Source organism: Electrona antarctica, assembly GCF_951216825.1.
Source record: "Electrona antarctica genome assembly, chromosome: 3".
NCBI classification, from domain to species: domain Eukaryota; kingdom Metazoa; phylum Chordata; class Actinopteri; order Myctophiformes; family Myctophidae; genus Electrona; species Electrona antarctica.
Window position 1 is genome coordinate 9,229,696 of NC_136808.1, and position 16,943 is coordinate 9,246,638.

General features: G+C 45.5%; 1 protein-coding gene across 1 annotated transcript in view; it reads left to right on the forward strand.

Annotated features, from left to right (window-relative positions):
* bnc1 (basonuclin zinc finger protein 1) overlaps positions 1-9,795 on the forward strand; it is a 38,022-nt gene extending 28,227 nt beyond the window's left edge. The window contains exons 6-11 of the mRNA XM_079496477.1: positions 131-389; positions 2,345-2,640; positions 3,398-3,792; positions 4,242-4,563; positions 5,699-6,067; positions 6,697-9,795. Of these exons, the coding sequence (XP_079352603.1) occupies positions 131-389; positions 2,345-2,640; positions 3,398-3,792; positions 4,242-4,563; positions 5,699-6,067; positions 6,697-7,588 (2,533 nt within the window). The 3' untranslated portion in view covers positions 7,589-9,795. The remainder of the gene's footprint in view (positions 1-130; positions 390-2,344; positions 2,641-3,397; positions 3,793-4,241; positions 4,564-5,698; positions 6,068-6,696) is intronic.
* Positions 9,796-16,943: the final 7,148 nt, after the last annotated feature.

The window sequence follows — 16,943 nt, forward strand, 5'->3', positions numbered from 1 at the left end:
ACTAAATATACCATTTAAAAAAATATATATATATATATATATTTTTTTTTTCTTTTCTTTTAGTTTTCTTTATTTTTTTTGGGTTATAAATCCATTCAATAACAATCCTTTGCTTCCCCCCGCCATGCAGTGACAACTACTCGGACGGTCCGTCCACTCCCTGCACGCCCTCCATGAGCTCTGAGGTCATGCAGATGTCGCCCGAGACCAAGCTGCGCTGCGGCCTGGACCGTAACGGCGGCGGGGGGTCGGGGGGAGGCATGGGGGGCGTGGCAGGGAGCGGCCTGAGGAAGGGCCGCGTCTACTGCAGCGCCTGCGAGAAGACCTTCTACGACAAGGGAACGCTGAAGATACACTACAACGCCGTGCACCTCAAGATCAAGCACAAGGTTGAGCCCAACCCAAGACACAACCCCAAGGTTTAGACACAATCCCAAGGTTTAGACACAACTCCAAGGTTTAGGCACAACTCCAAGGTTTAGACACAACCCTAAGGTTTAGACACAACCCCAAGGTTTAGACACAACCCCAAGGTTTACAATTTACAATTCCATTTTATGCATTTAGCAGACGCTCTTAATCCAGAGCGACTAACATTTAGGCAAGAACAAAAGCATGGGAATACATCACATATATAAAATGCATTTATCATGAAACATGCGTAAGCTAAGAACGTAACTAGAACATAACTATATAATGACACTATACATATACACTATACATATATACTAAACTATGCTATACATATGTACTATGAGGTGCTATGACTACATACAATGCAATTATTGTGCTTAAGGTTTAGACACAACCCCAAGGTTTAGACACAACCCCAAGGTTTAGGCACAACCCCAAGGTTTAGGCACAACCCCAAGGTTTAGACACAACCCCAAAGTTTAGACACAACCCCAAGGTTTAGACACAACCCCAAGGTACACAACTCCAAAGTTTAGACACAAACCCAAAGTTTAGACACAACCCCAAGGTTTAGACACAACCCCAAGGTACACAACCCCAAGGTTTAGACACAACCCCAAGGTTTAGACACAACCCCAAGGTACACAACCCCAAGGTTTAGACACAACCCCAAGGTTTAGACACAACCCCAAGGTTTAGACACAACCCCAAGGTTTAGACACTACCCCAAGGTTTAGACACAACCCCAAGGTACACAACCCCAAGGTTTATACACAACCCCAAGGTTTATACACAACCCCAAGGTTTAGACACAACCCCAAGGTTGAGCCCAACCCCAAGGTTTAGACACAACCCCAAGGTTTAGACACAACCCCAAGGTTTAGACACAACCCCAAGGTACACAACCCCAAGGTTTAGACAGACACAACCCCAAGGTTTAGACACAACCCCAAGGTACACAACCCCAAGGTTTAGACACAACCCCAAGGTTTAAACACAACCCCAAGGTACACAACCCCAAGGTTTAGACACAACCCCAAGGTTTAGACACAACCCCAAAGTACCCAACCCCAAGGTTTATACACAACCCCAAGGTACACAACCCCAAGGTTTAGACACAACCCCAAGGTTTAGACACAACCCCAAGGTTGAGCCCAACCCCAAGGTTTAGACACAACCCCAAGGTTTAGACACAACCCCAAGGTTAGGTTTAGACACAACCCCAAGGTACACAACCCCAAGGTTTAGGCACAACCCCAAGGTTTAGACACAATCCCAAGGTTGAGCCCAACCCCAAGGTTTAGACACAACCCCAAGGTTTAGACACAACCCCAAGGTTAGGTTTAGACACAACCCCAAGGTTTAGACACAACCCCAAGGTTTAGTCACATCATTGTTTTATTTTTTACAATTTTGTAACCTATTTTTCCACCCAGTGTCAATGATCTAATGCAGTGGTTTTCGACTAGTGGTCCTTGAGTGGGTTCCAGGTGGTCCCCAGCTAAATGATGGACAGTTGGTAACCAAATGGACCCTTATTAGATCTTATAACTCTTGAGAGCGTAAAATGCAAAGGGTCCATTTGGTTTCATTTTACGCTCTCAAGAGTTAAATTATTGTTAATCATCTGCATTACTTCATTTACAAGAAGTCTACACAATTAGATAATGTAGATTGTAGAAGAACAAAATATTCTTTAGTTTTGGGTCTGAGAGAGGCTAATTATTTATTCGGCATTTGAGCCACGGAACCACCATTTGATGACATTTAGCCTCGCAGACCCAAAACTTATTTTGTTGTCATTAAGCTAAGATGTTGTCCACTATCCATTCTGCATTGATGTTGGTACCCTGTTAGGAGAGGCAAACGTTTAGAATCGACCTCAGGGCTTAATAAACGTGATTTGATTAGGTTTTTATTTTTGATCCAGTGCACCATCGACGGCTGCAACATGGTGTTCAGCTCTCTGCGCAGCCGCAACCGCCACAGCGCCAACCCCAACCCGCGGCTGCACATGCCCATGAACCGCAACAACCGCGACAAGGACCTGCGCGGCGGCGGCCTGTCCGGGGACGAGGGCTCCGAGTCGGACTGCAAGAGGTCCGACTACGGCGGCTGTGTCCCGGTGTCCTCCACACTGGAGAGCCACAAGGCCGTGCCCAGTTACATGGTGAGCCACGTGGACCCCGGACACAACAAGCTGCACAGCTCCTCCTCCTTCCCAAGGTGAGAATTTGATTTGATTAATTTTGATTTAGCACAGTATAAAGACAGTACAAAAGGGAAGATACGTAGAAAAAAATTATAATTAAATGCTAGGAGGAGCCAAGAAGCCCAAAGGGCTTATACGAGGCCTCAACCTGTGGATAACAAAACGTTTAAAAAAAATTATTTGAATGCAATACATATAATTTACAGATATGATTGCATAGTATAAAGAAAAGGTCTAGAACAAAACAAAAAGCTTGATTATCTATAACATGATTATCGAAAATGAATCGTCTGATCATTTTTCAAAATGTTTCAAAATGGAACAACATATTTTCAGATGGGGGTCGTATGTAATTATATTACATATACTTTTTTGAGGTCCTTGTTATGAAATAGTTTGAGAACCACTGACATATAGAAACATAGGATTTTCAGAAAACTGTCATGATTTAGACGACATTTGGTAGAATCTGGTCTCAGTCCTAAATGGGTTAACCCATTTTGGGCGGGAACCCCTTTTGGTTTTAGCATTATGTTATGCTTTAGCTATTGAAAAATAGCAGATCTACAAGCTCATAGCGCGCCACTCGTGGCGCGCTACGAGCTTGTAGGTCTGCTATTTTTGAAAAATCGAAGAACGACTGACATAGAAACATAGCTTTTTCAGAAAACTGTCAGGATGTAGAAGACATTTTTAGAATCTGATCTCAGGTAAAAATGGGTTCAGAGCGTCTGCTAAACTGTAAACGGTCCTTCCCCGTGCATCACGCAGCATGGGCCAGAGCGGCATCCTCTTCCCCAACCTGAAGACGGTGCAGCCGGTGCTGCCGTTCTACCGCAGCCTGGTGACTCCGGCCGAGCTGGCCAACACGCCGGGCACCCCCATGCCCTCCCTGCCCCTCCTCTCCTCCTCCGTGCCCCTCAAGCCCGCCGCCGCTGCCACCACGCCCATGATGGAGTCCTGCATGGCCAACAACACGGACCACCACCACCACCACCCCGTGCCCAAGAAGAAGTCCCGCAAGTCCAGCATGCCCATCAAGATCGAGAAGGAGGCCATGGTGGAGAGGGACGAGGGCACGGAGCGCCACCACGCGGGCAGCAGCTCCGAGGACGAGGGCCCGCCGCCTCCTCCGCAGATCCTCAGGGACAGGGAGGGGTACGATGGTAAGAGGTTATTATTGTAGTTAATAGGGGTGTCAAAAAAATCACAGTAAACATCATGTCTTCAGTCATTTTCAAGTTACTGTAGTATAGTCACTTCAGTTGGCTGGAGTAGATTGTGATGAAATCCTATGTATTGAACCGAGAATCATTTTGAATAGAGAATCGTTTTGAATCTGGAAAAAAATGCTTTTGAATTTTTAAAAAAACGTTTTCGATTTTGAATCGAATCGGGACCCCAAGAATCGGAATCGAATCGTGGGACACCCAAAGATTCACAGCCCACGGAAACTATAGCGAAATAAAACTAAAATAAAAACATTTTCCTTAACTGAACTAAATAAATAAAAAATAGAACTGAAATTATAGACAAAATAATCCGATTCCGATCACGTGATCGTATCGGGACAACCCTTGTAATTTTCATGCGGCCCCATCATCCCATCCCTCAGGAGGACGCGTGTGTTCCAGACAGACCCCGGGGGGAGAGGAGGAGCGCGACATGAAGCCGGACCACCACCACCACCAGGGGGCGCTGCTGAGGGAAGAGGAGGAGGACGATGAGACAATGGCGCAGCGGCAGCGCCGGCGTCTCGACGCGGGCGTCATCATGGCGTGCGCGCCCTCGCCGTACGACGACGACGACAACAAACCGACGCACCTGCACCACGACTTCAGCGACTCCCTCAAGCGTGGCAGAGAGCCCATCAACGCCGACCGGCGAGCTCTTTTCCGGGAGCCGTCCGCCGAGGACACCGCCGAGCCAGAGTGCGGGTAAGAAGGCCCTGTCACGATTATTACATAAATATCGTCTGATCAAAGTTATTTGAGATGTAATCGCAATTGTTTGGCATAATCGTATCCATGTTTGAAAAATACATTTGCAAATAGTAAAAAAAAAGCTGAAAATAAGTGATGCCTTGTAAGCTTGTAGATTGGATATTATTATTATTATTATTATTATTATCTTTTTATCATCTTTTTTAAGATGAAAGTCATTCATTTGAATATTTCGGTTATTCGTCATAACTGCCCTTTGCCATTTTTGATTACGAAGCCCAAAAACATTACATTAAGCCCAAAAACATTACATTAATTTATTTTTTCCAATGTTCAATGCCATGACGACACAATTAAAATCGTTAATCGCAATTAGTTATGCACGATATTGAAATTATGATCGATATCCGATCTCTGATTATATTCACGGTCATATCGGCCGATTCCGATATATTACTTTATTATTATTAGCTTTATATTGAACTTGAATTTTTGCCCCCGTCTCCACGAACAGGTGACGCTCTTAAAGAGACAGACAGGCAGACTGGCTGCTCTGCGTAATCCACTGGCGGTCACATTATTATTGCGTCATCAATATCGGTGAAAATAATCAGCATTATTTTTTAGACCGATCCGGTACCGATATGGCATTTTTATGGCCGATACGGCCGATTTCGATGCGGAAATAATTCCCCATTCATTTTCCCCATAGACGTTTCAAAAAGTATTTATTTAAAGACCTTTAAAGCCTCAGACAAAGCCAACAGCCGAGTTGACAAATCATGACAATAAACAAAATAAATAGGGCAGAACAAATAATTAGAAAGAAGAAAACAAAACAAAAAAAAGTGTTGTACCCTGCCCTTTTTTTCTTCTTTCTAATTATTTGTTCGGCCCCAAAAAATGTGTTTGTTGTCATGATTCTTCAACTCGGCTGTTGGCTTCGTCCGAGGCTTTAAAGGTCTTTAAATAAATACTTTTGCTAACGTCTATGGGGAAAAGGAACGGGGAATTATTTTCTTGTGCCCTCGTCGTTTCTGAAAGGGGGCGGGACTGCGACGCTCTATTGTGCATCACTAATTATTTGTATGACAATTAATCGCCAACTTAAACGTTGTAACCATGACAGCCCTAAGGGTGTGAACTCCAACAAGACGTGCAGCGACTTGGACCGCGAGGAGGAAGAGGAGGAGGCGGAGGAGGAGGAGGGTGCAGAGTGCAGGAACGGCGTGGCGCTGAGCCTGTCGGAGCGTGGCGGCGGTGGCGGCGACAGGGACGGAGGCGTCACGGAGGACCGCGGCGGCGACGGGGGGCTGTCGCACCTCGAGGACCCCGAGTCGGACGAGCTCCTCCCGCACCACTGCGAGATCTGCGGCAAGACCTTCAAGAACCCGTACAGCGTCAAGATGCACTACCGCAACGTGCACCTCAAGGAGATGCACATGTGCACGGTGGCCGGCTGCAACGCGGCCTTCCCCTCGCGCAGGAGCCGAGACAGGTACGCGCTCAACCCCGCTCAAAATGTATTTATTTATATTATAGCACGTACCCATTTAGGCCTGGCGTCAAAATAAAAAAAAACGTTCGCTCTTTATTCGATTATTGCTGAATCGATTATCTTTGACACCACTACAATGCAATATAAACAGACAGGTAATATTGTGAGCTTGTAGATCTAGCCTTGCGAATCTGCCATTGCAAAAACAATTAGCCCCAGGCTATGCAAGGCTATTGTAGATCTGCTATATTTTCAGAGCGCAACACCCAAGCGCAAACCAAACATAAAATGACTTGTCTTTTAGTTCTACTGGATCTCTTCTCCACTAGTCCCTCCCTAACATGTTAGTCTAGTTTTTATTAGTTGACGAAATTGTCAATATATTTATTCATATATTATATCGTATTAGAGCTTAGTTTTTATTTTGTTTTTATTTAGTTTTGGTCAGTAAAAAAAGGTAGTCGACGAACATTTTTCGTCATAGTTTTAGTCCAAGTGCTTTATACAAGTCAGATGATTGATTGACAGTCAGTCATTGTGGTTTTTGTACATTCAATACTTTTGTATTTTGTATTGTAATATTCTACCTGTACAGTAACACGTTCTTTCTCCATATGTCCATGTCGCAGACACAGTGCGAACCTCAACCTTCACCATAAGCTGCTGACCAAAGACACGTACAGGCCGGTCTACTCGCCCCTGTCCCACTGCAGAGGAGGGGACAGAGACAGAGACTTCCTGGGCCTGGACTTCTGTCCGGACGGACAGCGGACTGCAGGGGACGTCCTCCCACACCGAGACTCCACCACCCAGACATCGGTCATCTTCAGGGGAGGACGCAACCGCATGGGCCTGGTGTACCCCATGAGCAAGATGACCCACAGCGCCAACACGTCTCCTCGCACCGCGGGGATCGAGGGAGGAGGAGGAGGGGAGAGAGAGGGAGGAGGAGGGGGAGAGGACGTCGGGGCGGTCCTGGACCTGAGCACCTCCTCGTCGGCGCCTCCTCTTCCTCCTCCTCCCGCCCTCCGCGGTTCCTCCTGGGACTCGGACGGAGCCGGCAGCGAGGAAGGGGACGGGCTGGAGGAGGACGAGGATGAGGAGGAGATGATGGAGGCTCTCCCGATGGACGACAGTGACGATAGCTGCGACGGACTGGGGGGAGTAGGGGGCCGGCTGCTGCCGGGGAGCCAGGGGGGGGAGCTCGGGGGGGAGGAGGGGAGGACCCTGGGCTGCGCCGGGGCGGGAGGAGGAGGGGGAGGACAGGGGGCACTTCTTCAGGGGGGCGGCGGCGGCAGCGGCTCTCCGATCACCTGCCACGTTTGCCAGAAGGTGTACAGCAACAAGGGCACGTTCAGGGCCCACTACAAGACCGTGCACCTGCGGCTGCTCCACAAGTGCAAGGTCCCCGGCTGCGACACATCCTTCTCGTCGGTGCGGAGCAGGAACAGACACAGCCAGAACCCCAACCTCCACAGGAACCTAGCGCTCAGCTCCGGGACCTCTCTGGACCACGACTAAAAAACTAAAAGAAACTCTGAACTTCAGCGAACGCACCACACAGGTTCCCCTCATTCTGCTTTCCGTTCTCCCCCCCCCTCTATCTCTTTTATTTTCCTCTCTTTTTTTCTTTGAAAACAGGATTTTCCAGATAGCACTTTTTGCATTCCATTATTGTTGTCCATACTGTTGTCATTGTTTGGGTAAAAGTGTAAAAGGGGTGTTTTAGTGTTTAGTAAAGCTTTGAATTTAGATTATGAAGAGCTATTTTGTTGCAGATTCCACTGCTTTTTTGGGGAAGGGGAGCAAAATGTTACGATTAAGGCCACTATTTTTGTTTCCCTTTTTATTCATTTTATTTTATTTGTTCCTTTCTTGACACGTCTTCACTCAGAAATATACAATGGCGATTGTTGCTCTCCTGACCGATCAACACATGCATCCTTATGCAAGTCTTATGTACATGTCTGTGTTTACACCTCTGATACTGTAAAGAACAATCAAAAGATTTTTTACCTAAACTGGAAAATTAACCATTCCTCACCCTTAAAACGGTACAGCGTTTGTAAGCCTGTGTCATCTGAAAAACATATATAAACATTACACCTCAGCTCAACTTACCTGAATAGATTGTTTATTTCTATGCAGTATGCGTTAAGATTTATTTTCCTTACAGTTCAAACCGTACAGTGACTCAGATTCAGAGGCATAACCTTGTATTGTGTACTGTACTGTTCGGGGTGATAAGTAGCTTAGTCATCAAACTGTATCAAATTGATTTTTTTTGTTCAGTGTCCTCAACGTCGACTGCCCACATTTTCCCTGTGAATTTATGCACACTTTAAAACAAAAGCAGCCGTGAAGTATCTTCTTAGATGTGTGTGATTTAGTTCTTTCAGACTACGGTCTTTATTGCAAACAAACAAAAAATACGTTTTTATTTGATTTGATTTTTTTTTCTTACAAAGCTAACGTGTTGTGAACTTGATCAATAAGTTATTGTTTCTTGGTGTCGTGTGATGATCCACGTGGATTTGTTCGACTTTGTCTTTTTGCTGTTTCGGTTAATTGTGTCGCATAAATGCTAATGTTGACCAAAGATTTCTCTCAGTCAGAAATGAAAAGCCCTTCCGGTATTGCAGTATTAAAATGGCCCCTGCGCTCAGCCTTTTTTTCCTCCTCTGGTTCTATGATCTATGAAAACAACTTCTATATTTCTGTGATGATTTTGTAAAGAACTCTTGCTCATGGAAGTATAGGCGATTAAGAAGAGGTGTTGTCAGTGGCGTGCACAGACATTTAGAGGGGCAGGTGCTCAAGTGAAAAAGGGCACCTTGTGCAGCGCGTGGAACCGGCCGGTTGCCTTAATAGTGTGAGATTTATAGATTTTGGGGCATAAATAATATATTAGAAGAATTGATCAATGTCACCATGGTCCACATACTGTACACTGTACAAAAACAAACATGTTTTTTTTTCTCAAAAAGGGCACATTGCTGTCCAGAGGGCAAGGGCAGGTGGTGCTCTAGCACCCCCTAGTGTCTATCTGTGCACGCCACTGGGTGTTGTTCATGTGTGTGCGTGTGTTACATGGGCTTAGACTGACAGGCTGGCCATGCAGGACAGAGATGTGGATGTGCTAAAACCCTGTACTGTGAATGAGTCAAAACACTGAGAAAAGAACACAAAACTATAAACAGCCATTTATAATAACCAGGGCCCTTACTAATGAAGCACACACTCGAAAGCAACTGGTGGATCAAACGTTTATTGAGTTGTATATTCTGTGAATAGATTAATTTGTTATCTGAATTAAATCACAAAAAGGTATACTGTAAAAAAAAAATAGGTACATTTTACCACTTGCATTTCACATCATTCGAGATGTGTTTTTTTGTTTGTTTGTTTGTTAGCTTTTTTTGTTTTGTCTTTGAAACACAATGTTGAAAGTACATTTTTTTTGTACGTGTCATTATGGTTTTATTGGTCTAGTTTTGCTCTGTATTCTGCATATACGTATATATATATTTTTTTTATTTCCAATCTGTATTTAAATACAATGTTTTAGATTTAAGGTCCATTTATTTGTTTGTTTGAATTTGTAAAAAGAAAAAAGAGAGCAACAAATCCGACATGTTGATAGGTGTACATGTTTTCTTTGATTTATTGTTACAATATCCATTCCTATTCAATAAAAAAGCCATATCTGTTTATATGTGCTGCATGGCTGTCTCTTACTTTTTTTCCCCAAAAAAACACAATACAATTTTCTTAATAATTGTTGTACTGTAATTAGTAGGAAATACATATGAGCTTTTGAGAATCGACGCCAACAGAGATCGCAACAAGATCTTGTGTCCGCGTGGCAAAGACTTGTCCTTGTCTGTGGCAAATCATTGATTTTCTGTTATACACACTATTAGAATGTTCTTCTTTATCATATAAGACCCAATTACTGTCATGTCAAGTCTCCAGGTTTTCTTCAGAATATGTATAACACCAGTGTTGTTTTTGCCAGCACATTTTGATTTTAGTTTTAGTCATATAGTCTGTTGAATAGATTTAATGTAGTTTTAGTCACATTTTAGTCACCTGGAATGTCTTAGTGTTAGTCTAGTTTTAGTCGACTAAATATCATAGGATTTTAGTCGACTAAAATGTATTTTGGTGGGCCTTGATGCTGTCGTAATGACTGTTTTTACATGCAACTAATTGTAAAATTACTTATACTGGATATCTTGCCCACTAGTCCCTTCCTAACATTTTAGTCTAGTTTTTATTTGTTGACGAAATTGTCAGTATATTTAGTCTCAGTTTTAGTCATCATAGCTTAGCTTTTATTTAGTTTCCATTTAGTTTCCAAGGTAGTCGACGAACATTTTTCGTCTTAGTTTTAGTCGACGAAATCAACACTGTATGACACTGATTTACTACGACACTATGGCACATTGTGAGTCCAACTAGCACTAGTGGTTCTCAAATGTTTTATTTTCAAGGACCCCCTTGACTCTGAGAGTGTTCCATCTGTTGCACTCTCAGTTACAGACCCATTATGGTCGTACAGGGCTATCTCTTTATATATGTTTCTGGTAATATTATTGTCCCCTCATTTTGTGTATGTCCGTCGTGGCAGAAATGGAATTTTGACAAAGATTTCCACCACAAGCCAACATGGCTTGTGGTGGAGGCGTTACTGCACGGTGCAACTCCGTAACAAAGACGAGAAAAGATCACATTTACATTTACATTGAACACATCATTACACCACCAACGCACACGCATGTGGACGTATAGTACAGCGCTGTATATACGGTACATACATGAGTCATGTGTGTGCAACGCGCTCTCACTGACCTGCTGTTCGTACAGCAGTTATCTTATCATCCAATCCAGAGGGGTTTCCCTGAGGCCTCTCCGTGCCGGGAGGAGCCGGTCACTGATGAGGCGGACGTATACCGAGGAGCAGAAACAGCAGTGGGAGGAATGGGAGCTAGGGAGGGTGGTGCAGGAACGTCATGGAGGGTGGTGCAAGAACGTCATGGAGGGTGCATGGTGCAGGAACGTCATGGAGGGTGGTGCAGGAACGTCATGGAGGGTGCATGGTGCAGGAACGTCATGGAGGGTGCAGGAACGTCATGGAGGGTGGTGCAGGAACGTCATGGAGGGTGGTGCAGGAACGTCATGGAGGGTGCAGGAACGTCATGGAGGGTGGTGCAGGAACGTCATGGAGGGTGGTGCAGGAACGTCATGGAGGGTGCATGGTGCAGGAACGTCATGGAGGGTGCATGGTGCAGGAACGTCATGGAGGGTGGTGCAGGAACGTCATGGAGGGTGCATGGTGCAGGAACGTCATGGAGGGTGCAGGAACGTCATGGAGGGTGGTGCAGGAACGTCATGGAGGGTGGTGCAGGAACGTCATGGTGGGTGGTGCAGGAACGTCATGGTGGGTGGTGCAGGAATGTCATGGAGGGTGGTGCAGGAACGTCATGGAGGGTGCATGGTGCAGGAACGTCATGGTGGGTGGTGCAGGAACATCATGGTGGGTGGTGCAGGAACGTCATGGTTGGTGGTGCAGGAATGTCATGGTGGGTGGTGCAGGAACGTCATGGAGGGTGGTGCAGGAACGGCATGCCACTGACCTTCAGGCAGTAAAACAACTGCCCTCTCCAGACCACGAATGCAGCGTTTACTACTGGTCCTCGTCTCTTTTCCATGCCCCGAAAATTATTTTTTTTCCCCCAGAACTCTCCTGATCTTGAACGCAGCATTTTGCAATGAAAGCATTTGTTTAGAAATCCATGTCATCGCCGTGTCTCCAGAAGCCAACGAGTTCGGGGAAAACGTGTGAAAAATAGCAGATCGAGAGCGTTGACATTTCTTTCTTTTTCTTTTCCTTTTCTTTTTGAGCTTTTATACATTTGAAAGCTGGGATGGGAAATGGGACCTTTTTCCCACTGGCCCTCCATGCACAAATGCATGCACAAATACAGACATGGAAAGCAACAAACAAACGAGCTTACAGTATGCCCAGCAACACCAATTCTGCATCTCGTCGTAACATATTATTTAGAGGTGTGCATGGGGGCATTTAGCGGGCGCACTTATACAGAACAAATAAATTGTCCATGAAACGCTTTAATAAACATCAGTTCGTAGATCATCAACATTAAAACAGTTGTAACTATGTAGATAAGCGTTGTTGGCGCTGGTGCCACTTGGTGTGGCTGTCGAGGCCGCAGATCTTTCCACAGGCGGGGCAGGGGATCCCGTCCGTTGGAGGAATGCCGGCTTCCCTCCGGTGTCGCTGGGCAGTGGCATGTCTCTCCAACCTCCTTTGCTGGTTGCTGTCGCTTATGTCATGTGTGAGATTGCCCTGCATGACACATGTGACCCGCCAGGCTGAGCGGTCATGTGCCAGAGTTTCAAGCTGTGTGGGGTTGATGGCTCACGCACACACGTGCACGCGCACGCACACGCACACGCACACGCACACACACACACACACACACCCCAAAATGATACTCATTAGCCTGCGGACCCCCCATAAGAGAAGATATTTTACGGCTCTAGCAGTGATTCTCAACCCGTTTAATTTCAAGGACCCCCAGGTTTGACCTGAATTATAGGCTATACGGTCCCCCATTTAATGGCATTTCTATCTCTGGGACCCCAATGTATATTGTAAAATCAAAGTTCATTTATAACTCTGAGTGCATACAAATGGAACCAAATGGACCCGTTAGGGGGTCCATTTGGTTCTATTTGTACGCTCTCTGAGTTACAGACCCATAAGGGTGCATTTGGTTGCTAATTGTCATTTAGCTGGGGACCCCCTGGAACTCTCTCAAGGACCCCTAGGGGTCCCCGGACCCCACTTTGGGAACCACTGACGTATACCCATAGGGACATAATCCAAAATCAACTGCAGATTTAGTCAACTCGCATTTATTATATCTCTGCTGTCAGGAAGAAACCAACTCCAAAATGTTCACTTTTCAGGAAATGAAAAATATACATTTTTCAGGAAATTAAAAAAATCCTTCTATTTTGAAAACAAAGCAATACTGCCACATCAAAGTTGGTGTTGTGATTTTACATATTGTCAATTACTTGCATGAGAGGAGTTAGCTGCTTTAGCAGACACTTTGGGAGGGGGAGAGGTGGTGGAGTTAGCTGCTTTAGCAGACAGTGTGAGGGTCCAATGGAGTTAAGAGGTTTTGTCCAAAGCTTTATTTACTACTTTCCATTGGTTCAATATTTTCAAAACAACACATAGATGTAATGGGTGTTAAATAGCACAGATTTTATTTTATTTTATCAAAAACCTCAAAAATGTAGTTAGGAGGTTTCCTGCAACAATATTATCATTTAAGCCATTCTGGGCGGGAACCCCTTTTGGTGTTTTAAACATTATGTTATAATTTACAGATCTACAAGCTCATAGCGCGCCACCGAGTGGCGCGCTTGTAGGTCTGCTATTTTTTTTAAATCGTGAAAATGCGGCACAAATCTTTGAATATATATTGTTTCAGAAGACTTACTTTTTTTTATTTCGACGTCAGGCCTAAATGGTTAACTAAAACTGAATAATTTCATTTGACTAAAACTAAAGACTAATTAATATGACCAAAACTACATCAAAATGTGCCGTCCAGATCAACAGTACTGCGGTTCTTCTTCACCTGTTGTGAGTCAGTGAGTGTTCCACTCCCACACGGACAACCGCGAGGAGCACAATGTGTTACGCAACGTGCCAAAGTATATCGCTCTAAAAAGCACCGGTGGCTCTGAAAGCCTTGCATAACTCACCAATTCAACCCACCCGTCACATTTACTGTACATTAGCAGGCCCAGTAGAGCTGCTCCTATCCTCCTCGTCACTTAGGACTCTGAAACCCTCTCGGTTCTGACAAGTACGTACGTATAACGTGGTCCGTTATCTGTGGTGGTGCAATGCAGGAATCTATAGTAGGCCTTTACCACTCAGAGAGGGCGCGGTAGCTGGTTTCAGTCTCCACTGTGTGTACTGTACTGTACTGTATGTAGGCGACAATATTCACTGTACCAGAACATGGACGGATGAACTAACTATATGCATACATGGTGTAGGAGATGAATCTCGAAAGATTCTTGTTTAAAAATTTTTTTTATCAAAAGCTATTTTTAACTATCGAGTGGGATCACTTTCAGAGCTATTGCCACGTTGGCTACAGATTGTTGGATAATGGACTGGAACAAAAATTGCCTTTTTTATTTTTTTGTACTGTACATACACTCAGCCTGCATGGGTGTATCGGGGGAAAAACGTTTTTGAAGTCATTGGTTTGGACGTGATTATTATTAATTTTTATTTCAATAAAATACCAGGCTATACACACGACACTGGACACAAGTGTGTGTGTGTGTGTGTGTGTGTGTGTCATGTGCGTGATGTGCGTGTGCGTGCATGTGTGTGCGTGCGCGTGCGCGCGCGTGCATGTGCACGTGCATGCGTGAGAATAGACTGGCTGGACGTCCGTCTCTCTCACACAGGCCGCAGCAGCAGCACCTGGGAAACAATGGATCTGTTGCAGGCAGCGCTCCGCCATGAGAGCTACTGTGAGAATTCCAAACAGTGAAACTGAGCCCCTCTGAGCAACACTGCTTGGCGCGGCGCTGAGCCCCCCACATGTTCCAGAGAGAGAGAGAGAGAGAGAGAGAGAGAGAGAGAGAGAGAGAGAGAGAGAGAGAGAGAGAGAGAGAGAGAGAGAGAGAGAGGGGTCTTTCTGGGGCACTGACACCGGATCCCACCTCTCTAGTCCTGGGATGGGGATCAGCAGGGCCGGCAGGGGGGGGAGGAGGGGGGGGGGGGGGGGGGGTTTGGGGAGTGGGAGGGAGAATGGATTGTCCACGGGTGCTTGGGAAGCAGGAGGAATATGAGGGGGTATTACCGCTCCCGCACAGCCAGTGGCCAGATGGACCGCAGATGACTTGAGTTCCTCCACATAGGAGTAGGAGGAGGGGTAGGGGGGGGGGGGGGGAGGCGGATGGGGATGGGGAGATGTGAGGAGTTATTGGAGGAGCAGTGGAGGACAGGGAGAGGGGGGGGGGGGGGGGGGATTCTTGAAATGAAAAGTTTCTGTCTCTGTGTTATGGGTAAATGATAAATGGTGCATTTATACAGCGGTTTCATCCAGGCACTTTACATGGAGTGTACATTCACCCATTCACAGTCACGCACGCACGCACGCACGCACGCACGCACGCACGCGCGCGCGCACACACACACACACACACACACACACACACACACACACACACACACACAATGGATGGCGGAGGAAACCATGAAAAGCACCAACCTGCACATCAGTAGTAATTAAGGGTTCAGACAGAGTCTTGCTCAAGGAAACTTCGACACTCTGGGGGAGCCCACAGCGATCGAACTGGGAACCTTCCGGTTACACAAGTTTTGAAATGTATTTAAAACATCTTTTGAAATGAGCCCCTGCTATTTTTGTCCAAAAGTGCCCTCTTATGGGATTTCAGCCCCTGCCTCTCTAACACTCTCTGCACGTGCCTGATGGTGAGCTGAAAATGGCTAAAATGTATAGGGTTAATGTGTTTTGTGATAATAATCGTAATAAAGTAACTAGTAACTAAAGTTTTCAAATAACTGCAGTGAAGTTTGCCTATAGCGTCTGAGATGTAGGCGTGTAGTGCCAAGTAAAATATATGGAAATTTGGAAATATACTCCAGTAAAGTAAATTCACACCCGTGTGAAGTGAGTGGTGCAACTCTGTGTGTGTGTGTGTGTGTGGGGGGGGGGGGTTCGGAACGCACCCAGGGTGCCGGCCCGATTCCGGCGAGCCGCCCCGTGTCCAAAGCGGTTGAGAAATGACAGAGACACAGAGTTACGTGTGGGAGTCCCTCTACTGCACCCTCTACTGTACTGTCACTGTACGGACCCACAGGAACGCACCTAGGGTGCCGGCCCGATTCAGGCGAGCACAGGTGGTGAAAAACAACCATGCTGTTTTCATGCTCAGACGCACCCAGCCAGCTACCCAGGCAGGCAGCCACCCACACACATAGCTCCGTAAGGGAGTCGTTGCACCACTCAAAAACTGTCTACTTATAAGTACAGTACTTGGGTTAATGTACTTAGTTACTTACTTTACACACCACTGATGAAGAGTTGAAATTAAAAGTTTCTCTCTGTGTTATGGATAACTTTTATTTCCTATATGGATATTGACTTTTGCACGTTTAACACACGTTAAAGGGACACCTCACCCGTTTTGCAAAGAAATATGTTTATGTGTGTATGTGGTTTTAGATATTTTTGATTTTAGCAGTGAGCCCATGCAGTGTCTCTGATGTCATCGACACTGGGCTCACTTACGTCCTGGGCTACATGTTGTCTCAGTAAGACAGCCCTCCCCCACAAGGAGGAACAGTGCACCAAAGCATTATGGGAATTGTAGTCCATGCAGGAAGGAAGTGAGCCCAATGTCCATGACATCAGAGACACTGGGCTCACTGCTAAAATCTAAAATACCTAAAACCACATATTACTCACATAAAGACCCCCATGAAAGTGTTCTAAATCTTCTAAACGTCATTAACATATTTTTTTTTTGCAAAAAGGGTGAAGTGTCAGTGGTTCAAACCTTTTCATGTCAAGGACCCCCAAATTGACCCTCATTAGCCCCATGGACCCCCATTAGAAAAGATATGCCAGGAACCCCCATTAGAAAAGATATGCCAAGGACCCCCATAAGAGAAGATTTTTACAGCCCTACCAGTGATTCTCAACCATTTTCATATCAAGGACCCCAGGTTTGACTTGAATTAGGCTACGGTCCCCCATTTAATGGCATTTCTATCTCCAAC